Below are 26,823 nucleotides of genomic sequence, written 5' to 3'. Positions count from 1 at the left end.
CTGTTCTAGCATACCATCTTAACAATACTTGTAGAAATGCTTTTCTTTCAACTGCAATGAAGGTCAGCCAGTGAACACTGATAAATTGCTGGTTTTCCTGTTTTATAAGTACCTGACATACTAAAACAATCAACTACATATTAAATGTCATATAAAAAGGTCAACTATTCCTATATCAAGTTTCCATGAAGAAAATCCTATTGACTGGCTCCATGGAATCTTGTCCAACACTGCGTGACTTCAGAAGCTAAATAAGTGAAATACTTGATGCATATCAAAGCATTAATAATTGAATAGTGAAGATCACAGAGAATGAAAGCGTATCACACTGTAGGCAGCCTTTCACGAAATTCAGTGGAATACTGTACCTTTTTCTCAAAAAATTCTGTTTCATTCTTCTAATACATTTTTCTAAACACAGTAAGGTTACTGTTAGCATGTTAGCAACTTTTGGTGATAGAATTTTTATTGCAAATGATCCTCTTCTTACCTGCCAATGGAATAGCTAGAGAATTCAAATTTGACTAGGTAGCATTAACAATTTTTTCAATTGCAGTTCTGAATGCAGGATCATTAACAATTCACACTGGAATGCTTAGAGGCATCCATTGACAAAAGCAGTGGCCACTTGGGTTTCTCTACCCCAACAACATTCTTGGGACTTACACAATGTTCTATCATGCATTATAGTCTGACTTTCCACTGCTGAGTACTGAATAATCCCCGAACAAGAGGAAATTTTCAAATTATAAAGCTATAGCAGATCTAACTTCCATAAAAGGCTTTTTTGGCCTTTGTGAAGGTTGACAGGTCTCTAGCTTCAGAACCCCAATAGCTCAATATTAATCAGTTTCACAGAGTAGGAGATTACTAAGCATACAGAAAATATCAAGTTTCACTGCTAGCATTCTCCTACAAACTCATCCATTCACAGTTTAAAATCAAGCACATCATTCAGATTTTTTGAGAAAGCTGAGGCAAAACGAGTGTTATCTTCAATATAAAACTGGGTGTCACTAATGATTTTGCTTCTGCAAAATTATTATGTTTTTACTTCACAAAACTATCAACTAGTTTCATAGAACACAGAGGCAGTATCTACCTCAACCATAAATGTCTTTCTGTGTCTGTGTCAAGTACAGGCTTTTCTTTCGTTTAGGATGAGCACAGAAATGAATTAGAGCCAAGCCTCTTTCTTGAGCAATTCCATCATGAGAATAAGTTCTGACTGGAATATAAAGCTTATGTATCCTAACACGATCATGAAGACACCAATAGTTTATCTAAATCTATCAGCTAACTCATCAGTTCAGTTGTCTTTTCACAGAGGTGGTCATCTGTCTTTAAACCTCTAAAGGCACAATCCAAAAGATACGCTTTTAAAAAACTAACCACTTGTCTTTAGAGCACTTCGAAGTTTTTGGAGGAGGTTTATTTAAGGCATCTTCAGGTAATGTACCTAAATGTTAAAACAGTATTTATTTAGTACATCTTTATTTTAAATGGCTATAAATATAAATAATATATTCATCCAATTGCTAAATAAGTTATTACATAAAGACCACAGCATGATGCTCTGACAAAGTTGCTGACCATCAATATGTATATATTTTTTCAGGACTCCCATTCTTTCTACTCAGCCTATCAAAGACCAAGGAATCTAATAACATATGACACTGACCTGTACAACCTGATGCATTTAAGTCATAGTAAACCGTTCCTAAGTATTTGATCTGTGTATGCACAGAATTATTTTTCCAGAATGCTCTTGCCCAAGTGTCAATAACTGCAGGCTATGAGATGCATGGCAACCTATTAATTTTTTTTTTCTGAATGCACGTGGACAGTAGAATATCTTATATATAAATAATAGTTTTAGATTATTGTAACAGTAGCTTAAATTAATCAACCAGCCAAAGAACAGACCACAACATCAAACATGTTGTATTAAATAAAAAATATTATTAATCATTTTTAATACAACAAAAAAAGTTAAGATCAGATTAACTCTTATTCAATTACGCATCTCAGGTTCTAAAAATAATGTGCACTATTTAGCATATAACATTTTATGTTGCTTTCCTAATTATTACTTCCAATATCCTTTCCTTAACATTGTTCTTTATATTCTTCATATTTTCAGTCCTTTTAAAAAATTTTCTGCCTTTCTTTTGATAACAAATATTTGGAGGGAGACATATTTTAAAATACATTAATTTACAAAATATTTTAAAACACCCATAAACTATCTTGCTACCAACATAAAATATTGGCTCCATGCTTTTTGAGGAAAAAAAAAACAAAAAAACTTTACTTCTCTCTATCAAACTTAATTGATTTTTTTTTTTTATACTTTTATGTACCCTTCCTCATGTTAGACAGCACAGAAGAATACAAGGAGAAAATCAGTAATCACTCCAACTGTGAGCATGACTTCAGATATCCAGTGTTTTATAAATACACCTGTAAATTTATTTTTTGTAAATTGAAATCTCAGGAATATTACTGCCTACACATAATCTTCCTCTGTAATGTACAAGTTCTATAATGAGCACATTAAGCTCGTGTTTTATTGCTACAGAAGACTGAACGTGAAAGTCTTAAATCTATGAATAGATTATATTCATAGAATATATCCCAATTTTGCCTGTAAGTAGTTCTATCCAGTTCAGTATCTCATCTGGAGTGTACAGCAGAACAGATCTCAGATTTGACTTTTATAATTCTGGGTCCTTTATGGTACATGCTGTTAATTATTTCTATTTCAACCACTGTAAAACATTGAGCTGAATATTTTCAGAGAATCACATACAAGAACTCATACATCTCTGGCATTCATATCCTGCTATATTTCAACTCAGCCAATGAGCCAATGTAGCTTTTGCTTCACATGTTAAGTCTCTAGGCCAGTAATTGTCAAGAGATGAAGAATCATGTAGGCAAGTAAGCATGATTTTGCTATTACTAGTCAGAGATCATAAGCTGTTTTTAGCTTAATGATCATCTAGTGACTACTGACTAAACTGCTTTAATATCAGCTCTGTGAACAGGAAAAAAGACTGGAAGCCTACGTGGTACACTTTAAAGAAACAACAGCCCTTAGAAATAACTGGGGCTGTGGGAGGCTTTTGTGCAACTTTCAAACATTTGCAAAGAACTAATGAGAAGAAGGCTGTGATAAGAAACAACAAAATTAACCCCGAAGAAACCCTGAACTGAGTTATGATCTTTCAGTTTCCATTGGGATCATAAACCCACACCTGGAGGGAAGTGGTAACACTTGACTGTAAGACCCCTTTCCAGAGGAAAGGGCAAGCATAACAACAAAGAAATGATACTTGAAACATTCTTTTGCAAAACAGTTATAACAGAAATATTAATGAAGATTGTATATATTAATTAAGTAACTTTATGTGTTTTTGAATGTAGGAACAGAAAAACTTTAAACTATTAATGCCTGATGACCAGTCAGGTCATCAAATGATGTAATAATTTTAAGCCTGTGAACTTCCCATATCACATCTTCTGTCCCGTATCTCTCACAACTGCATTGGAACTAATAATGCCACTCCTCTTAACATTGCAAATACCTAAGGATTGCATCTCTAAACCAAGAAGTCAATAGTTTCAGCTTTCTGAACTTATTTACCTGCACAAATCTGATCCTGGAAGGTACTGGGAAAATCGTGAATGAAGAAGTGGAATTAATCGGAGATCACACCACCTTTTTTCCCATCTAAGTCCTGGGGATGTTGGCCATGAGGAACATGATAATGTATCCTGAAAAACATTTAGAAGGTCCTTCTCAATTCTGTGCTTCATTATAAACACTCGTCAGATTTGGAAAGAAAGACAGCTATTTCAAAGACCTTATATTTAGCCTAGTCATCCACTTTCCTCAGATCATACGGCACCAATTCTAGGTAGCACTGGACAGGTTCAGAACTTTCTGTTACAAATAAAACAAACCTACGTAAAACTCAACTTATTCTAGAAATCTAGCAAAAACAGATCACATCATTTTTTGACGATTACTAGTCATAAATAAAAGTATTTCCTTCGTATTATGGTATCACTTACAGGTTTTATATCTGTACCCTGAATAGGGGTGATTTCTATGTTACTCACATAAACAATCATAATCCAGGTGTTTTCTATAGCTCCATACTCAATTACGTATACATCTACTCTAATTTCACTTCACTGGTAATGATAAATAGGAATTAATAAATGATGAAAATTGTTCACTCAATATATAAATTTTGCCTATTTACACAACATATTATCTACATGAAAATTCAACTAAATCATGTCTATGATCGTATCTACAAAGCAGGAGCATTTAAATATCTACATCCTAATTTTAGCAGTATTTTTAGGGAATATAGATTAGAATGGGAAATAAATTTTGGGTAAAAAATCAAAATTACTTTTAAAAAATTCAGCACCTCTTCCTTTCTCTACAAAAGGCTTGCTTTTCAAAATCGTCATCAGAAGATTTGCACTGAAATATAAGAAGTCTTTTCTGATATCAGTAAAATTGAACCTATTGATCCTGAATCATCATCTTTTTTTTAACTTCCCTTCTTCAAACTTTTTCTTACTCACATCTTCTGAAAGAAAATGTTAAAAAACACAACACCTTGTTTTTTCAAGTTTTAAAGCTTTGGCAAGTTTATAAATGAATGTTCACATATCTTTAATGTGTGTAACATGAAATATCACAAGGAACATCAATTTATCTGAACAGCAGGATTTTCAAAAGTACGTTTGTATGTAAAATATTGACTCTCTGGTGAAACATTCCATAAATTCAATCAAAATAAATCCATATAAATAAATGATTGAGTAGGAAGACTAAGTTAGGATATTGTTTGGAACAATGCCTTGAAGTTTTCAAGTGTTCTGTCTATTTTCAGGAACTTTTTTCAGCTGCAATGAAACTTTGGGAAAAAGCTGAAATGTTGCATGAAATTTAGATGCGAACAGTAGATCTAAGTTAAAGTGCAACAGGAGTGGTAACCTCACTTTTAGTTTGCATAACACTTTCTACTGTTAAATTAGTAAGAACCAAACCAGTCCTGTCTACTCTAAATTCTTTAGAGCAAGAAATCTCCATCATGTGGATCACCAAGGTTATAACTAAGAAATAGCCTATGGCCATAAGCCACAACACATTCTAGAAAATAATTTGACAACATGGAAGGACCGTGACATAGGATTTGTATATATGTTAGGAATTCATATAGAGCTCTCATTTGGTTTTATGAAGTGTTCTATTCCATGACAAGAAGATATCCCAGGCAAGAAGACTGAAAGAAAAAAAAAACAAAACTTGTTTTCATTAAATTACTATCAGTTCAAATAGAAACTGCAGATAACTTGGATAATTTTTGACATCTGCAGGAGCAATAGGATTCCTGAATGAAAGGATGGTTTTTACCCTAAAAGCAAAGCTAGACTTGAAGGGGCTAGCAAAATAATTTTAGAATCTCCTCCAATTGCCTTTTCACATACGTATATAGACAGCTGAGATATTTGTTTCTGATGTTGTTGCACTATTAATAGGTGTATTTATTGTTTTTTGACCTACAGGAAGACTCAATGTTACTGCTTTTATCCCTTTTTGATGAATTCCATCTCATACAAACATGTATAAACCCAAAAGGTTTCATAGATCTTAATCAGGCTTAAATCTTTGCTATTGACTTCTAAGATTCTGGGCTCCCATTTGAAACTTTTTATGAGTGAAACAAGAAAGAACAATAAAGGAAGCCAGAAATTAGAGACACGATGTCTACTGAATAGAGCTTACACTTCTGTTCATTTTTATATAGCTGTAATAATTATGTGATATACAGATTTATTTATTCTGTTTTTTTTTTCTGAGTATATCTATCACAAAGCCAAATACACATTAAAAAAAAAATCTTGAGATCTACACAAAGTATAATAAATATTGCTTTTCATGACTAAGAAATATGTTAAAAGCACTGTGCTGCATTTCAAAGGAATCTTTTCTTACAAAACTGAACAAAGATCTGCAGCACTTTATCCTAAAGGCACTTTGCTGCAATAACGCTATTGTTCTTCAATACAATTGTTAGTGCTAGTTAATAGAAGAAAAACGTTTGCACCTTAAAAATAGGCAAAAACATACGCCTGAATAGCCTTTGTCAAAAGTTCTAAATAATAAATTAAATAAAATATATGAAATCATATTCTGAAAAGGTTTTCTATCTCCTCTTTAAATAGTTATATTTTTACTTTAATTATTTTATTCTCCATTCTCTGCAAATAAATGTAGAAGACAAAACTTTCTCAAAACTCCTATTGTACAGATAAAAATGGTAATCACATTTATCAGAGCATAATCTCAGCTGCTAGAATTTGTCATAGTTTTATTCTTAGCTGTAATATCTGGCTGAGAATTTTTAGCCCCCTATGGAAATATCTCCAATGTTAATTAGTTCCTCCCATGATGCTGACTTTTATTAATTACATTCAGTTAGCTATTTTTTTTCTTATGTAATTCCATGAAAGAAATATAAGCTCTTACCGTGTTGTTGGGATGGTAGTTGAGATGCAAACCACTGTCGCATAGGGGAGAGGAAGTGCCACTGCTCTGGTCACTGGGGGCACCTAACATCAACATAGATATACCAAAAATGTAACGTTAATCTATAATGCTATAATAAAAATCTCTGCGTGTGTGTACTTGCATGTTTTCCTCTCCCATTGATTTTGTCATATCTAAAACTCAAGGTTCAACTCTCTCTTGGTGATTTACAAAAAAGTTAATGATCTGCTCAGTAAGAAAAAATCACAAATGCTTTTGCAAATTCGATAATAAAAGGAAAGCGTGCACTTTCTTAATTGGTTCTTACTTAAAGGAACCAGTCAGACAATGCTTTTGTCATTCTCTATGAAGTTCACAGTTGTAATAGTTCTTGTAGAAACTTAGAAGGATACAGAGCTACACCTCATAAATCATACATGATAGGATCTACTGAAGTGCATGCCTGCATGCATTACTCAGTGTTCTCTATGGTACCTCATTCTTTCATAAAAGCAGCAATGATTTACTGGGATTCATTTTTATTTAAAAATATTTAAGAAAATTTCTAGTGTTGTATTTTTTTCCTTACCCCACTAAAATTTAATACCTGGACACAAGATAAAGATAGTACTTTCACAACTGATTTTATATACGATATATCATAATTTAGTTTATTTAATTGCTACTGATGTAAAATCAAGGGCTAAAAGTATTGAAATCAAACCTTTTTATTTTATGCTTCTTTTAGGAGAAAGAAGCAGAAAGTATTGGCGCCAAAAGGCACAGGATGACGTACATGAATGTACATATGCTTGGGTATGCTGCAACTGTATAATTATGCGCCCACACTCACAATTTAATACAATTAAAGGAACACAGCTGTCTACATTTGACTTTGATGGGGCTAGCTTACTAAAACTCAGTTGGACTTAAAATACTAAACATTTAAGATAAATTTATTGTTAGGTACACAGACACCTACATGAAAACTGCTGATTTTTAAACGAGAAAGTTAAGCCCTCCAAATATACTAACATGATCTCATTTTCACATCTAGAAGACAAAACTCCTGGACTAAACCGTTATCCGGTGCTCCCTGGAAAAATGCTTTTAAATACTCTACCTCAAAATGTGAGCTACCATAACCTAATGTAATTTCCCTGACTCAAGACTGCTGATTCACACCAGTCAAATATATCTGATGATCTGTTTTTCAAGTAAAGATTGCAGTCTTTTGTTTAAGGTGACTGCTACTATGAGATCTGGAAATATGAGAAGCTCATATTTGGGCCACAGTGCTGACTGAGAAAGGAGTTGCCAGCCACTCCCAGTGCACACTAGGTTCAGAAGCTGCAAGTATTCACAAGCATTGAATTAAGGTTTATTTTGGTCAAGTAATGAAGGCTTACATGCACAATCTTCATTCAGTGGCAGTTTGAGAAAAGCAGGTGCTCTTTTCAGAAAGGACACAGTTAGGGTCACTTCTTCCCCCGCATTGCGAAGGACCTGAACCTGGAAAAGAAATACAGACAGGACACTCTGAAACACATGTATGACCAAAACACAGCAGAAATATAAGCAATGCCATGCAACTTTCATATACCTGCCATTTATTGCAATTACATCTTTCAAAAAGACAGCAAGATGTAAAGCTCTGTATGTGCTCTGCTCCTACTCACACAAACAGGTAATGCCGGTGTGGAAACAGCACCGGCTGGTTCTACGGCTTGCTTCCTGACACCTTTCAGAGTGCACCTCCCTCCTCCAGACCTGGCATCTACAGTAACCCATGTGTAAAAATTCTTTTTGGTTTGGTTTAGTTTTGCAGAGGTTGTCTCACAAATCTCCAACCAAAACAAAAGCTGTAGTTTCCACAGATATGCCATAGTCCTACAAGTAAGTCTTTCCAACAGCCAGAGTTCAATTTAGCCAAACTACTCCAGAATGGATGAGAGATCTAATCTTCCTTACAATTACAAAGCAAAAGTACCTATTTCAAGCCTTAAGTCTTAGAAAAGCACAGGTTTGTATTTTACCATAGGGTTGCTTACATTTTGGAGGTAGGAAGACAAGTGAATCACCTATCCATGTGCAAACGCTCTTAGCCATCCTGTATCTCTCCCATAATTGCTTCTGCAGCTCCTGTTCATGTCTTTAGCTTTTCAGTAGTGTGGCTGATGACACCCCAAGCCACACAGCAGAGAACACCAGGCACCTCCTCAGATTGGTAAAAAAGGAGACACACAAGCATCTAAGCAAAATGCTATATTCAACAGTGGATAATTGACACTGGAATCATGGTATATCATGAGAGCCACGAGGTCACATAACTTTGGGTATTAGAGAATGAGCATTTCTGGTTGTTCTGCCTCTAACTTGTTAACTTTATAACGGTTGATTTAAGTTGGCTTTTTAAACTGGCATATATTTGTCCTCTTCTGCTGTGATCTCACAGTATCCAGATAACTCACAAGTAACACTTCTGCAATGCTGCTGTTTGTCGAAACACCTTGGAAATTAATTGATGGAAGACTGCAATTATTTAATCCATGCCAATGATAAACCTATTCTACACATTTAACTGCATACGTATATATTACTACATTCAGGGGTAATTTCATGTGAAAATCACTGCACTACATTAAGCTAACTTAAAGCAACTCTCCAAGAAAAAATGTCAACTTCTCATTTAGACACAGTATTTCCTATTCCACACTGGCTGCTACAGAGGAGTAACAATATGATGACACATTATTTGAAGCAGTATCTGAAATCCACTGATATTTTAGACTGCTTATTGTTTAAAATAGCACAGTGGTTGTGAAGGCATACTTTGAAATGTAGTATGTACAAGTGCCAATAACCAAACACACATCACAACAAATTTCATCAAATTAAATTATATCCCAAAACTCCTGCTGTAGCACAAGGATCTTCCCATTTCTGATATGTTTTACACCTCAGAATTGATAAATAGCACTTATTTTGTGGGAAGACAATAACATTGTCAGTGGAATAGTCAGTCAGATCAAGATTCTGGAGTCCTGAATTCCATCAGAGATCATCTTGTAACCTCAGCCTTCACAGAAATCACCTCCTTCTCTCTTCTGTAGCAGTCACACAGCTCAGAATAGTCACAGCCAAAGCAGACAGGCATGTTTTCTATACTGAAATCACAGATGTGGATAGACAAAGTGCAGTAAAAATAAAGCTATCCTTTACCTTTAAAAAAAAGTCTTTACTCAGGAACAGGGAAGAAAGGGAGAAGTTACAGAATTAGCAACTCTAACTTAAAGAGTCATCTTTTTTGACATACCTAAGAAGAATTGAATACCATCTGTGAAAAAAGCTGGGACACTAAACTCTGTCTCTGAACATTTTTTCTTCCAAGAATTAAACAAGTCACAAGTCCATATGATTACATTTCATAATATCTCAGTACAAATGCTAGAAGTTGTCCTAAGTAGTCTGATGTGACCTTTTTACTCCAACCTTTTTCTCTTTTTCTCTCAAACTTATAGGATGAAAAATGGTGATGAAGAAGCCGGTACAAAATCTAGTTGAAATCAGCATTACCTATTTCAGCAAGTCATATATTGGAGTATATAAACCATATAAGCCAGAAAGTGATTGGATTTGACATAGAATAAAATAAAATACCGAAAAAGAAAACTACTAGTTAATGATTACAACAAAGAGAAGGCATGAGCTATTAATCCCATATCACTTAGTTTTCAGTGATTATCAAATCCATTCTTGGAAAAAAGGTTAATTGAAGAAACTTAGATTTTTAATTAAATTAACTGTTGTTTTTGTTTGAAGCTTTCATTTGAAACCTTTACTGCAACTTTACATTTTTGTCTTTCTTTTATATAAGCAATCAACAACTGTTGAACTGTATTAAATCAAGTGCGCCTTACAGGATTGGTTTACTTGGTGTCCTTGTTCAACACGCAGTTTGCCTTAGTGTCTTTCCTCCATGCAGAAAGAGAATGAGATATGAGAGGAAATCTATTCTTTTCGAAGAATGCTGAGGAATGTTTTTAGTAATATACTAGAACGGCTCATGTTCAGGAATGGAAAACTGGTAACTTTTATGAAAAGGTAATGGCCAATATAAATGTGGCTAGTTGTTATGGAAAGTTATGTCTCTGAAAAAAAAAAAAACAGATGTTGAAAACAGGGATTCAAACAGTCTGACTGGAAGATACAAAACAGAATGAGCTTCTAGATTTTACAAATGTGTGTGGAATTCTAATAGTGAGAGATACTGACATATTCTTTCTCTCTTCTCTCTCCATCGTTGCCTGTCACTACTTCAGCTAAAAATTTTACAGAGCTATTTTGTTAAAATGAGGCCTGCATGAATGCAAAAGTACTGCTTGTTCAGGCTTGGAAAATCTATGTTAATGAAAATATACCTATCTGCACAAGTATATCTATGCAGATACGAAAATGCATATTCCACTGAGAAAGTGTTTTGAAGAGGTAGATTTTATGGTGGTGTGGGATATTTCTGAATAAAATCTCTGCATAACAATAACACTAGTCTGAACTTTCAGTAATGCCTACAATAATGTTGCCTTTTAATTTTATAAAACCTTTTAAAGTGCCAGTTAACGACAACATTAGAGCATATGCTAATGTCTTTCTCAATATATTCACAAAAGCACTGATGTGTGAAGTCCCTCTGACTTGAGCAAGTATTTTTTTTGAATGAGACATTAAATTCACTCTTGAACTACAAATGAAATTTATACATGAATGAATTGTCAAAGACTTAAACAGAAGACAACCAAATATATATATATTCCCTAAGATTTGTGGTCTCCTGAACTGCAGCAAATACCACTCTTCACTATTACTGAAAGTGAAAATCAGTTCATTAATGAATATCTTGAATTATTATCATTTGGAAAAACAAAAGAAGCATACTGTGCACTGTTACTCAGTGTACTGGTATCATCAAGCCCATCTGCAGATCGCACAATATGTATTCTGGTACAATGACTTAAAGGCCCGAGGCTAGAAGGCTCGACACATCCATACAACTGTCTTGAATTATGTTTAATTATGTAAAAAGGCACTTGTTCCTTCATTAGAAACCATGTACGTGACATAGTATAGTACTGATACTCACAGTAAAAACATTTCAGAGTATGGGGATTTTTAAATTCTCATGACCTAATATTTATCACATTATTTGCCCACAACAGATCAATTAATATAATAGTTAAAATCATCAAAACTTTTCTTCCTTCAGAAAATTTCTCTTACTAACATACAGCACAAAGCAGAACATCATTTTGTGACAGCAGCTCCAACACACGCTGCACAACTGAAAGCATACCTCAGACCATAGTTTGACATTACCAGAGAAGTTGATTGCTGTCTGGTCAGAGAACTTGATTTAGATATTTAGATACAAAATCAAATGAGTTGCACACTGGAATGGAAGGCTTCCTCAAGCAAAGCAAAATGAATTGCAAAGCAGAATGATGCACATGCTGAGGATGTATGAAGACATTCAGTTCTATTCAGACACAACTTTTGCACCTAACTTGCTATCAGTACTGTTTTAAAAAAGGGCAGGTGGATGCAGTAATACTAGTGGTTACAGTAGAGATATCATATTAAGCTTACCACTAAGCAATTATTCTGAGAAGTGTCAGAAAAAGGTTTAGAGTTTCTCAAGATGACACGGGAATTGAACGAAGGTAGCATTTACACAGCGAATGTTCCAGCTACAAAGACACTGTATGAAAGATCATTTCAAAGCAATATACACAGTCATTTGGGATTTGATGCTTTTTGACAAGTCCCATCAGACTTAGCACTCAGGAGCAAAATTATTCTCAATTCCAAGTGACGGTATTCATTTGAGCTAGACCATCAGGTGATTTCTCAGATGGACAATGTCACAGCAGTTTGTTATAACTATCTTCTGTCTTCATTCATCGATTTTTGCGCCACTTGCTCTCATTGGCTTATGAGCCAATACAGACATAAAAGTTCCAGTAACCTCAAGACTCGAGTACAAAGCATTGGTAGAACATTAAGTGATCTGCCTTTAAAAAGAGATAAAAAATACAGTCATGGTTCGAGGTCCACATACAGGTCACAGAGGACTCTGACTTCTGTCAGATTCTTCTACAACATAGTGCCAAGGTAAAAAGAGAATTCTATCTCTTCAGTGATATATTGACAATCAAGTTGGAAGAAAAGATGTGTTTTTAAACTTGTAAATTGGTATTTTTTAAATCTTTAAATGTTACTATGCTCCATAATCAGCACTAAAATGCTTAGTAACATTTAAATCAGAATAGAAAAGAACTGCAATTATTACTGAGTTAGATATTTATCTTTTCAAAAGTAACACAGAAGTGCCTCGGCAAAAGATAATCATGCAAAAAATCAGGCAGCATTTTCCTGTTCTTCATTCATTAAATTTAGCATCATTAGTAAACATAATACTGAAAAAATATTGCTAGAAGTGCTTAATTTGCATTCTTAGGTCATGTACCCTAATTTGGAATTCCGTTTTACTAAAGATTGCATATTACTGGTCATCATAGTTCATATTAAATCAAATCATTAGCAGGCCAATACAGAAATTACAACAAGCAAGGAACTAGAACTTACTAAAATTTTTAGTGTTTCAAGAATGCCAGTGACAGACCCTGAACAAAAAACACCACATCATCCTCTGAAAAATGAAAAATTATTTCATTATATAGATTCTAACTATATTCTTTACATGATCTATCTAAATGATCTATCAGCATTTTCTCTGAATTGTACCAGCTGAACTGTCAATTCTGCGGTGATAGAACAAGCAGAAATGGTTTCAAGCTCTAAGAGGGTAGATTTAGGTTAGATATACAGAAAAAATCTTTCACAGTGAGGGTGGTGAGGCACTGGAACTGAGGTTCCAGTGAGGCTGCCCAGTGATGTGGTTGATGTGTCCCTGGAGACTTTCAAGATGAGGCTGGATATGGCCCTGGACAACCTGATCTAGCTGTGGTGTCTCTGTTCATTGCAGGGGAGTTGGTCTAGACAACCTTCAGAGGTCCCTTCCAACTCTAAGGATTCTATGATTATAATGCAAAAGTCACTTTCAAACAATGAGTTCTCTTAATGCTCCCTAAACTTTATTCCAAGGGTCCAACTTTATTCTACTGGTCTGGGACCATGGTCCATAGAAGAAGCAAGTGCACATAAATGCACCAATTAGACAGTGAACGATCATTCATTCTAACAAGAAAATGAGTAGAAAATAACATATTGCTATTGTAACTGTAAAAGGATACTGTATAGTGCAAGGATAAGTGTTTTAAGTGTTGAAAAATTTATACTTCATTGCACATTACATTTAAATATTTCTTGCATCTGATAGCATATATTAGAATATACACAACATGGACAAAATTTATTTTCATGTTCTGATTAAAGTGTAAGCAATAAGTCAACTGAAATCTGACTTGATTTGTGTATAGACCTTACTTCACTGTTTACATGATACACAGTTACTCATATCTCAAATATGATGAAAATAATCTTTGCAAGTAAACAAACAAACTTCAAAAAACCAGAAGACTAATCCAAACTCTTTCCACATTTCATGAGCTATTTCAATATACCTATATGTAAAGAGTGCATGCCAGAGCTGAGTCACAGAAGTGCCTATCCTTCTTTTCACATTACCAATGTCCACATAGTTCTCCTTTAGGATTTCTCAACTATAACAGAATAATCTGTGCAGCTATACAGTTTCAAAAACTCCTCTTCTTTAAACTCTCATAGCTATTCAGTTTTTTTGAAGCTTAACATATACTCAATTGCTGGGCACCCACTATCTTTCTATACTAATTTATAAACACATTTTTGTTTATATATTTAAAGAGTTTCGAAACAACTGACTGAGAAAAATTAAGGAAACCCCTTAGTAATACAGAAAATGTTAGAAAGAAAGTAGAACAGTTGCTAGTATGGTTGAAGCTAAATTACCTTTATTCTACGTTTTTTAAAAGATATGAAATTAGTAGCTTGAATTGTTTTGGACAAAAGAAAACATTAATATATTTTTTGCTTTGTATACCACAACTGTATGTGGCTGATAAAGACATCATCATTTAAATAAACCACTGAACCCCACCATCTGTCAAATACTTTAAGTCAAGAAGCCTAGTTATGATTTCAACTAGTTGTAACGAAATGCACGTTTCATCTCCTACTGACATCATATGCTTTTATTATAATAGATTTTATTTGGGTAAGCCTCTCATTGGTATGATAGCTCAGAAATACATATAGGAACCAGAATTTGGTTTGGATCAATCTTACTGCCAAATTTTTATTTCCAAATAAAAAATTAATCAAAGCTACTTTAGAATTAATGTTTGATCCTGTTTATAAGCAAAACAAAACTCCTGCTGGAAGCAAGTATTTACAGTACCGTTACAGCAACATCTACAGACCTCTACACAGCTTTCCCAAAAGGTTTCACAACACCATCATATCTGTGTTAACTTGTGTGTACAGTCAAATGAACAATGGGCCACCCCCCATCAGTCTACAAAGGGTTTCTCCTTTGAGACACAAGAGGTTTTTGACTATTAGAAACCAACTGTGACAGCAGGCTTTATTGAGATGGTTGTTCTTTTTTAGCTCCTCTTGACTACCTGTGATGGAGAATATTCAAAGAAAGCTATGAACACCTGTAGAATGTTTAAGCAGCCTGCAAAAGCCTTGTACATGGCTTCTTCATAACAAACGACAATTGCTTTTTATATTCAAGGAACCCTGATGCAAAACTTTAAAAGATTTTTTTACACATTTTCTCCAGATGAAACAAAATCTAAGACTTTTTAACGCAGAGATCAGATGTAGAAATTCCTCCTACTTATTCATATCTGCACAAGATCCTTTATTAGTCACACTAATAGCGTATTTTTAACGGACATTAGTCCCATATAAGATAAAGACATTATACACATCATATTCAGAAAAATATATAACATCAGCTATATTCACATTTATGTGCATGAGTCCTTGACTACCTAGACACAATTTGAATGAAGACCATTAGAAATCCTTCTATGAATAGAAATGTATTTTCTGATGGTAGACGACATTATGCTAAAGCCAAAAAGCGTCTGATACAAGCTTTAGCTCTTCCAACATTTTTTTCTCTTTTAAGTAAGTGAAAAAAAAAAATAAGGTGAAGTTGAAAATGGAAACTCTTTTTCCAGCAAGTTGCAACAATAATTGAACACTGACTTGGAATTAAGGACTTGAGATTTTCCAGGTAAGAAGTGTGCTTCCCACTTCAGAAGTGAGAGAAGGAAAAAATCTCTAAAAAATTATTGGAGGAAATAATTTATAGGAGGGAATAATTCCAAATAAATTTTCCATTTTAAGGATTTAGAGGCTTTTCTTTTTTTCCCCACACTTTAATATATTTTTTTTGTTAGAGCAACGAACCCTTAAAGGGTCTGAGGTTTCTAGCCCTGATTAATAACACTCAAGCTGCTTCTTTATCTATTAAACAGACAAGAATTTACTGCTTCTTCACTAAAACTTCTTAGACACTTCAAATTTGAGTAATATATGACATTTTTAATGCATTTACTAAAATAGTTTGTTATTTCTGCGCACTGCTTGTGAAAATATCATAAGTAATATTCAAAATTCAGGCACATTACTACAGTAATCATGTTGGCTACTGCTTCTGTTCCTAATATTTCAAAAGTGAAAGTTGCCAGTTGGCACAGCACTTGAAGTACATTCGTAAATTTCAAATGTTTTCTGAGCAGAGATATGTCTAAGATTGTTCGCAATATTGCTTGAATGCTTGTCTGAGAAAGCAGAACCCCAGTTTAGGGGGAGGGGGTGATGATGGAATCAGTAACAGAATAAGAGCGTGTTTACACTAATCCCATTGCAAGACCAGGGTCAAACATGCAGTCAGTGGCAAATTTCACATTTACATATTCAATATAAAATTTGCTGACAGCAAATATGACCTTAACATTTACTTTTCATGAACAGTCACACTAATGAAGCACCAGCACATAAGTGCTCATGAAAAATTAATAAAAAATAGTCTTAAAGAGTTTGAAAGCAAATTTTAATTCTAAATTTGAATAAATATTGATGTGCAAGCCCACTGCTATTTGTTCAACTCTAAATGTTATCAACTTCACAATGACATAAAGCGTAATTCTTGGACAAATTTGTATATTAAGTAATGTTTTAGATCAATATATGCAGTTAACTCTGTTAAGCTTCTTGGCAGCTAGGCTCTAATCTCAGAGAAAGACATTTTAGTAGTTCAGGAAACGTGCTCAGTGGCAGAAGTTTTCAACTGAGAAAATGCATAGTAAGAGTCTTTAGCGACATTTAATGCAATGGTGGCCTTTTTGCTGTGGAGAAATAATTCTGCATCTGAAACAGAGAAACTGACTTGGTACTTCATAATTAAAAAAAAAAAAAAAAGAAAAAAAAAGTCCTTAACCTAGTAAAACACCTTAGTTGTTACTTTTAGGCGAAGGCATACATATTTTGCTGAGCTGGGATCCAACAGAGTTATCCAAAAATATGAAAGATTGATAAACAATAATGTCTAAACATTTTTTACATTCATTTTCAATTGCATCTAAATTTTAAATTTTGGGAAAACTGAGTTTGGAGGTACTCACCCTGGGTATTAATTAACTGGTGGACATTTAAAGATATTTTACTAGCTGATGTTGTTGCCAAGCTACTCTCCATCATATCTGAAAATTCACCGCCATCAGGTTAAGTTCATGGTGATCAGAAAAAGAGAAATATCACTCCTACTTTTAAGAAAGGGAGAAAGGAAGATCTGGGAAACTACAGGCCAGTGAGCCTCACCTCTGTGTCCGTGAAGATAATGGAGCGGATCCTTCTGGAAGCTACATGAAGGCATACGTGAGACAAGGAGGGGATCTGAGACAACCAGCAGAGCTTTGCCAAGCGCAGATTGTGCCTCACCGATCTGGTGGCCTTCTGTGATGAAGTTATGGCATCAGTGGACAAACATAGGGCAACTGATGTCATTGATCTGGTCTTCTGCAAGGCCTTTAACATGGTCCCATACTACACCTTTATCTCTAAATTGGAGAAATGTGGATTTAAAGGGTGGACTATCCAATGGATAAAGAACTGGTTGGACAGTCACAACCAGAGAGTTGTGGTCATCAGCTCTGTGTCCAGGTGGAGACTGGTCAAGAGTGGTGTCCCCCAGGGGTCTATCTTGGGACCAGTGCTCTTCAACATCTTTATCAGTGAGAGAGGCAATGGCATTGAATGAACTCTCAGCAAGTTTGTGGATGACAACAAGCTGAGAGCTGCAGTTGATACAACAGAAGGAAGGGATGCTAACCAGAGAGACCTGGACAAGCTTGAAAACTGGGCCCACAAGAACTTAATAAATTTCATCAACAAGGCCAAGTGCAAGATGTCACACTTGCATCAGAGCAATCCCAGATGCATGCACAGACCTGGTTTATTGAGAGCAGCCTTGTGGAGAAGGACTTGGGGGTCCTGATGGACAAAGATCTGGACATGAGTCAGCAGTGTGAGCATGCACCCTGGGAGGCTAGCTGCATCTTGGGTTGCATCAAAAGAGGAGTGGCCAGAAGGGCAAGGGTGTTGGTTGTGCCTCTCTACTCAGCCCTTATGAGGTCCCAATGCAGAGCTGTTGGAGCAGGTCCAGAGGAGAGCTATGAAGATAATCAGAGGGCTGGAGCACCTCTCCTACGAAAGAGGTTGAAGGAGTTGGGCTTGTTCACCCTGGAGAAGAGAAGTCTCCAAGAAGACCTACTGAAAAGCCTACTGAAAAGGTATAAACAGGAGGGAGGCACACCTTTCCATTTAGAAAGAAGTTTTCTGATGAGATGAAAAGATTTTGCCTTGATAACTTCTTGGATATTGAGAGCTGTAGCTATACTGGTAAAAGTAAAATGTTAAATGTCTTTGTACTGTTTTTGTGATCATTATTGGGCAGGTGATTAATTTTACTCTCAAACCTCACTTACTGATTGACAGAAGGATGCTTTATATACCTTGTAAAATCTTATAATCTTCCAGGGTGAAAGATGTTTAAATGCAATGTTTCATCTGTTAGAATTCCTTACAGCAAATGCTAGATCTCACCAAACTTTTCTCCACAATCAGAAATTCAAAAATAATACATTATGACCTGACGTGCACAGGAGACTTTGAACGTGTTTTGTACTAGAACTTTATGTAAATACGACTGTATATAAGACTCCAAAAAAGCCTTAAGATGACTGAGATATGAAGATTTTGTAAAAGATGTCTGTTTATCCATTTAGTATGTAAATGCATTACACTCAAAATATTAGAAAGAAGAAGAAATTTCAGTATTTCAGGGAAAACAGAGTACTTACCTCAGTACTTACTACTTGCACACTGACATACTAAAATATGGGAAACTTTTTAATGCAGACTGTTTTCTTGAACTTTCCTTTTAACGGGTCAGCATAATTAGAACCTTTGAAATATTCTGAATCAGGACTGGCTTGACAAGGGCATGTGAAGTAGAGCATATCTACCTACACTTACAAGTCCTAATTTAAAGATACATGTCATTACCTCAGTAATGCCATTTCAGCCTGAGCACTGACTACTTCTGATTTTGTTCAGGAAAGTATTAACAGCACAAGAAGGCAACAATGTCTGCAGGCCTTTGCACTACAATCTGAAGAAAGGATAACCTTTGTAAATTTTAATGCAGAATTGCTTCCTTCTGTCATGATATCTATACCGGAGTTTTTCTTGTGATCTAACCCAGTGTTTCAGGACACACTGTCTTGCAGAACAACTAATGGGAAACAGGCAGTACCAAATTGAACTTGTAGAAAGATTCCAGTACTATCAGGGCAACATCGTGAAAAAAATTGTTAAACTAAAAAATAGGCCCAGTACTGACAAACAGATACCAAAACACTGGTATTATATTGTTCCATACTAGTGGATAAGAAATATGGAGTAGGCCATTTGGAAACTTCCAAGTATCTGGCTGAACAGTCCAACATTGAAAACTAGTGAAAAATATATAGCCTATTCTCCCTTCCTCTTCTTCCTCCACCAAACAGTGAGAAGACAAAGACTCAATTTAGAGAGGGGTTGGGGCGGGGGGGGAAGGGACCTAGAAATGCAGGTGTTAGATAACCCCTGGATAAATATTTGCACTTTTTTGAGCATATTTTTTATTTGTGATTCCTTCTGGCTAGCTAAAGTAGTACACATGCTCTGCTTCATCCGGTGTAATCTCTCTGACCCATATCAAGCCATAAGAAAAAAACAAGTTGTCTTTTAGAGTTGAACATTTCTTATTAGTCTACGCCACATGACTATTTCCCTTTTAAAGAAAATACTGTTGTTGCCCCTCAATATTTCCTAGTTCATGAGTTAATGAAAATGTTTTGATAGTGACACAGTAAAATAAAATTTATGTCAATACAGAAGGTTTCTTTTTCCCTACACTGAAACATTTTGAACTCACAGAAAGCTTTGTGTATTATTGTTTCCTTTTATTTTTCGTGATGCTTGATGCTTTCTATGCTACTCTTGTATAGCTTCACTAGATTACTATGTAGTTATTCCAAGTAAAAAGAAACAAAAAAAAACCTCAAAGAATGAGCCAAAGTGGAGTATGACTTAAGAAATATAAACCATCCAGTAATAGATTCAAAATACTTAGCATTTTCTTATTTTTCCATTATTGTACAATATCACAAATATGTACAGGAAAGCAAATGAAAAAAAACTGAGTCCCTGTACCAAAGCCTAACTTAAGTATAACTCTTCAACTGGAAGACGGTCTCTACAGAATGGAACCTTTCAGCAAGTCTTCTGGGGGGAAGACTGCTGATTCTTTCTTTCACTCTACCTCACTAAACCCTACAGGATCACAGCAGCATAAAAAGAAAATAATGATATTAATCATATTGACTCAATATTAGCCATGCTACCGTTGTACCCATCTATTAAAATTACTATAAGTGATTAACAGTTTTAAAAGATGAAGTCTTAAAACAACTAACACATGTATAGCTACCTTGAGAAAAAGACATGAAATGCAAGTTAGAAAGACATGCAATGAAGATTAGTATATTTATAAAGTTTAACACCGTAGTTGTTGAATAAACTCGAGCCTTTTCTGAGTTCCACACACAAAAAATATTTATTTAAAGAACAAAAATATAGCTGAATACATGTAAGAATACTACTCTAGGATGCAACCCAATAAAAAGAATTTCCACCACATAGGAAAAAGAAACCAGAGCTCCCCCAAAACACAAAGACAAGATAAAACCAACCAAACAGAAACTGCTAAAGACTATTTATACCTGCTAGGTTCTTTTCTACCTGATGTACACTCACTTCAAACTAATGTTGAAATACTCGACAGATCATTATTAGCTCCAAGTTGCATGAACAATAAGGACATTATAAATTTATTGTTACAGATATTTTCATTAATTATACCATGGTAATTTATGTGAGGTTAGCACTTAACCACAAGTCTCATACAGAACAGCTGTATGGAATAAGTAATACCTTGGCCTCTTTGTACGAAGAAAACTATTGGATTTCCAAAAAATTCACACTGCAGAATGATCAACTCTTCTCTTAGAAGTGCTGACTATGCAGCTTCAATATTTAAGGCATAATCCAGTTTAGAGTGGAAAGGATTAAATGGCCATGCTATGAATTATATAATAATATATATAAGTTCTCAAATAATATGAGGTGTTAATCTGTACTTACAAGTTGTTGTAATAGCTATCACGCACCAGCAAAATATTAATAAAAAACATTTTGTAGAGATCCTTTTCTATAAGGGATTCTAAAGTACTTCATATGATTCAGTAAACCCTGTCTCTATTTCACAGTTAAGGAATAAAATATAACAAAAATACAATTCATCAAAACATACATCTACCAAAGACAAGATGGAGTAAGACTTCATATCATTTTGTTTCATTTCCTCCCTTATAAATACACTATGCTTATTCTTCTGTTTAAAGCATATAAAATTACTGAAGCTATTCATCACAGGTTTAAAAAATTGGTTTGGATGAAAAGTGTTTAAAAAAAAAAAAAAAAAAGATTTGTCAGCTACACATAATTCCTGCACAATTCCAGTTAAGTAACTACAGCTTCTATGCCATCAGCTTTATGTAACATATATCACAACTGAAATTCTGCTAGAATACAGGGAAAAGGGCCAAAGCTACAATGCAATGCACATAGGCATCCCATTTCATGTCAAACTTGTAGAAAAGATGCCTTGTTCAAAATGTAGCTTATGTCTGAACTGTAATGTGGTGCTACACAGAGTACCTAGCTGTATACAAAAACCACCAAAGCTGAAATACCTACACAGATTCAATATCTACCATATCAGCTTCTTCCTGAAAAATGACCTTGCTTTTCAAGGAACTTACTTTAATCATGATAGCTGGAATATACAAATGACATTTTCATTAGAAACCCTGAATTTACCCCAAAAATAAGAAATAATAAGCCATTTCATATTTGTATTTATTTCATATTCATTTTATTTCCTAAGAGAAAAACAGATGCTGAGACCCCAAGAAACCCAGTGATAGGTAAGCATAGTTGTTGGTACTATTTAAGATTCACATTAACAGAGGTGATTTAAAATATATTATGTTTCATTTGAATAAAATCCTTCCCTCTCCATGGACCTTAGATACTTTGGTGCACTATAACCCTGGTCTGGAAGCAGCAAATGCAGTAGATGAAGGACTTCTCTCCTTCCCAGCATTACTTCATTGTCAGTGGTGTAGTGACTACTCCTAGAACCACCAAAATTTCCACATGTGTTACAAGAACAACATTATACTGGTTACTGCCTATCTATCTTTGTTTGAACAATAACTGCAGGTAAGGTCCTCTATTTGGAGATATATGAAGATAAATTAGTTTCCAGGCTACAAGTACATGAGTTTCTAATTTTATGAGTGATCATTTTTGTTCTGAGCACTTAAAAGACTAGGTGTTTACTGTTCAGATTGTCATTGTTGGTGTCTGGATTTATGCACTATTGCACCAAATTCCTCAAAAGAAGCCTAAACTTGAATGCCTGTCTATGCACGCTATTCCTAATTTCAGTTTATAACAAGTCTTGCAAAATGCTAAAGAGAGACAAAAAAGATGGCAAAAAAAAAAATATATATATATATATGTATATACATATATATATATATCCAGAGAAGAAAGAGCTCAAACTCATCCAAATTAAGAGATGTAACAAGACACTCCCTACTTTCAAATTCAACTTGAGACTGCACTTCTGGAGACAAATTGCCTCTATGATGTTGAGAGATGTTTTTTAAGAAAATTGTTTGTTTGTTTTTTCCCAACTTCCTCCAATGCTGATATTTCACCACAGATAAAACGTATTTGTTTTACCATAGGAGAGTACTAAGATTGAAGGAATACTGTGCTGTATTCTGATGGGATTCTTTACAACCCAAGCTGAACAACAAACTGACATTCAGTCTTTGACAGAAACTCATAATATCCTTTCATGATAATGAATAATATCCTCACCTTCTGCAAATGGAAAACTAAGCTCAAAATTCACCTAAAGCTAAGAAAATTCCAAAGGGAAGAGAGAAGACCTCTCCAGTAAGTTACACTAAAAAAACAAATAAGCCTACATATCCAGCCTTACAATGGTCTCATCTATCTATTGATTTGTCATATTCAGGCTTCACATTGTAACATACTTGTGAGATAACACAACCTGTGCTGCGCTGAAAGCTTTATTACCAGATCCAATAACTAATTATCTGAACCCTTCTTTTCTTTTGGCTCAAAGCTTGCTTTCTGAGGTATGTTTTGTGATAAGATCTAACTGACTTACCAAGGAGGCAAATGGTGGGTGTTGCCGTGTGGCAATCAACATCACCGTGTGAACATTCGAAAGCGTTTCCTTCAGGGCTGTTTGCCCCAGGTAGAGAGTGCTCAGGAGTGTTTATTGGTGGAAGATCTGGCCTGTGACCAAGTAGTGCCAGCTTGGTATGTGAGACTGGGGAATGATACCATCATATCCTGTGAAAAACAGGATGCGGGTGGGCACCTCACTGCTCCCTCTTATCTGCTGGCAAGGCCCGGAAGATGGGTTTTCTGCTGAGATCCCAAAGCCAGAAGCTGCCACTCCAGAGAGAGCTGACTCAACCACTAACTGTCACTCCAAAGAGAGCTGACTTGACCAATTTGGACTTATAAATAAGTTCGTACTGCAGTTGGAGGTGGTTCATCAACCAAAGCGGTTGGCAGCCAAACAACAAGCCCTGATGACCCATCACCCAAGAAGATCAACGTCGGCGCTACAAACAACGCTGGACCCCTGGTGGTGACTATCTCTCTTGCTTTCTACAAAGACTCCTTGCCTTTTTTATCTCTTTTCTATCACCCACCTTCCCTTCCCCATCTCCCTAAGCTACTAGGATTTGTAATAAACTGGTCAGGCTAACATTTGACCCGTTGCGTCTTAATCTCGCTGTTGGGTATACATATATTAAAAGAACCCCTTCTCCCTCCTGTAAATTGGAGCGAGACACTAAAGGAAGACAACAAAGGATATCAAAAATGCCCACAAATTGTAAGACAACTACGTTCGTTGTATTTCTGGGAAAGATTCTCTCTACTATGAAAGACAGTTCTAATTTGATAAAACTACTTATTTTTTAAATTCAAATGCAAAAATAATTTGATTTGTGCAGCAGAGTAAAAGCAGTATAGAGAAACACCACGTTTAGCTGATTAATCATCAGTGTCATATTATAGGTTGCACTGATCATTATGCAGAATTTTTCATAACTGAGTTACGAGGATAGGACATTTGCTTAATATGTTTTTGCAAACAGCAAGAAGTGTTGGATCTACAAAAGAACAAGAACAAACATTCACAGCATTCGAAGTGCAGATAATGTATACAAGTCTAAATTTCCTATGGGAAGCTCCAGCTTTACGCACTGGAAAATCTTTCCTACTGCTTTATAGTAAATATTTTCTAAGACATCAGGGCAACTCAAAATGTTAATATATTCTCTCATAATATGATACCTATTAAGTCTTAGCTACTTTCAGAAATAAAGAATTATGATTAGAATGAAACAAGGCTCTGACATCATGGACAATGCATAGCCATTTTAAAAGTACCTGATGTGGTAAGGACTGGAGATTAAATATCCATTGCGGTTCTAATCCCTGCTGTGAGCAACTAAATTCTACATACTTTGCATTTTCTCTGTTACCTTGACATTAGGACTATGGATCCCATATTTGATAAAGATTAGCACAGGAGTGCTATAACAGCTCAAAGTTCATGGAGCATGTTGCAGACAAGATCTACCTGCAACTCCTGCTGGCAGACTGGTTTCTGTATCTTCTCTTTAGTCAGGTCTATGCCTAAACTCATACTTAAATGTACAATGCACTACTGGATCTATCATTACTATAACAGCACATATTAAAATCAGGCTTTACAACAAATTTACTACACATGCATGTACATCATTGTGCAGTAGGAAAACTATGACTTAGTTGCCATTATGAAAACATGGCAGGATTGCTCCCACAACTGGAGTGCTGCAATGGATGGCTACAAGCCCATCAGAAGGGACAGGCAAGGAAGGAGGAGTGGTGGCGTGGTTTCCTATGTTAGTGCTTTGATGTTGTTGAGCTTGGGACTGGGAATGATAAGGTTGAATCTCTATGGGTAAGGATCGGGAAGAGGGCCAACAAGGCAGACATCCTGGTGGGGATCTGTTATAGACCGCCTAACCAGGATAAAGAGACAGATGAGGTGTTTTATGAACAGCTGGCAGAATTTGCGTGGTTGCCAGCCCTTGTTCTCATGGGGGACTTCAAATTCTCTGATATGTGTTGGAAATACAGCACAGAAGCAGCAGCCTAGGAGTTTTCTAGAGTGTATGGAAAATAACTTCTTGATGCAGCTGGTAAGAGAACCTACCAGGGGAAGTGCCTTGCTAGACCTGCTGTTCACAAAAAGAGAAGGACTGGTGGGAGATATGGAGGTTGGGAGTTATCTTGGATGGAGTGACTACAAAATAGTACAGTTCTTGATTCTTGGTGAAGTCAGGAGGTGGGGGCAGCAAAACCGCTACCTTGGAATTCCAGAAGGCGGACTTTGAACTGTTCAGGACACTAGCAGGAGAGAGTCCCTTGGGATTCAGTCCTGAAGGGTGATGGGATCCAAGAAGGCTGGCCACTCCTCAGGAAGGAAGTCTTAAGGTGCAGGAGCAGACTATTCCCCTGTGCCACAAGATGAGCTGTCAGGGAAGAAGATGGCTGTGGATGACCAGGGAGCTTTTCCTGAAGCTCCAGGAGAAAAAGATAATCTATCTCCTGTGGAAGAAGGGAAGGACAACATGGGGACAGTACAAAGAAGTTGCTAAGATGTGCAGGGAGAAAATTAGAAAGGCAAAAGCCCAGCTTGAACTCAACTTGGCCAGTGGGGTAAAAGAGAACAAAAAACTTTTTTTACACATATATTAACAGTAAGAGGAGGGCTAAGGAGAATCTCCATGCTTGACTGGATGGAGCCAGGAACATGACCACTGAGGATAAGGAAAAGGCTGAGGTTCTCAATGCCTTCTTTATGTCTGTCTTTAGAAGTCAGACCAGTTATCCTTGGGGTACTCTACCCTCTGAACAGTAAGTCTGGGATGGGGAGCTGAATAAACCCTCCACGATCCAGGTGGAAACAGTTAGAATCTGATATTCCACCTTGACTGCCACAAGTCCATGGGGCCAGATGGGATCCACTCAAGGGTGCTGATGGAGCTGGTAGAGATGATAAACGTGTCACTTTCCATCAGCACTGCTGGTCAACCGGAGAGGTCCCAGAGGATGGGAGGCTTGCTAGTGTGACTCCCATCTACAAGAAGGGTCATAAGGAAGTTCCAGGGAACTATGGGACTGTCAGCCTGACCTCGATGCCAGGAAAGATTATGGAACAGATCAACTTGAGGGAGATCACACAGCATGTGGAGGACAATTAGGGGATCAGGCCCAGCCAGCATGGGTTCATGAAAGGCAGGTCCTGCTTGACCAACAAGATCTTTTATGTTAGAATGATCCATCTGGTGGATGAGGGAAAGGCTGTTGATGTGGTCTACCTAGACTTCAGCAAAGCCTTTGACACTGTC

The 26,823-nt window shown here is 35.8% G+C and overlaps 1 protein-coding gene across 2 annotated transcripts in view; it reads right to left on the bottom strand.

The window, feature by feature from the left end:
• Positions 1 to 26,823, bottom strand: part of SNTG1 (syntrophin gamma 1) — a 159,892-nt gene that overhangs the window by 95,543 nt on the left and 37,526 nt on the right. For both annotated transcript variants that reach the window (XM_021388250.1, XM_021388251.1), the window contains exons 7-9: positions 7,969 to 8,071; positions 6,560 to 6,642; positions 3,650 to 3,780 (exon numbers count right to left, since the gene is read on the bottom strand). In XM_021388250.1, coding sequence (XP_021243925.1) covers positions 3,650 to 3,780; positions 6,560 to 6,642; positions 7,969 to 8,071 — 317 coding nt within the window. The remainder of the gene's footprint in view (positions 1 to 3,649; positions 3,781 to 6,559; positions 6,643 to 7,968; positions 8,072 to 26,823) is intronic.

The sequence above is a fragment of the Numida meleagris genome, chromosome 2 (assembly GCF_002078875.1).
Source record: "Numida meleagris isolate 19003 breed g44 Domestic line chromosome 2, NumMel1.0, whole genome shotgun sequence".
In the NCBI taxonomy this organism is placed as follows: Eukaryota; Metazoa; Chordata; class Aves; order Galliformes; family Numididae; genus Numida; species Numida meleagris.
The sequence above is the reverse complement of the archived record's forward strand: the minus strand, read 5'-3'. Positions and strand labels throughout refer to the sequence as shown.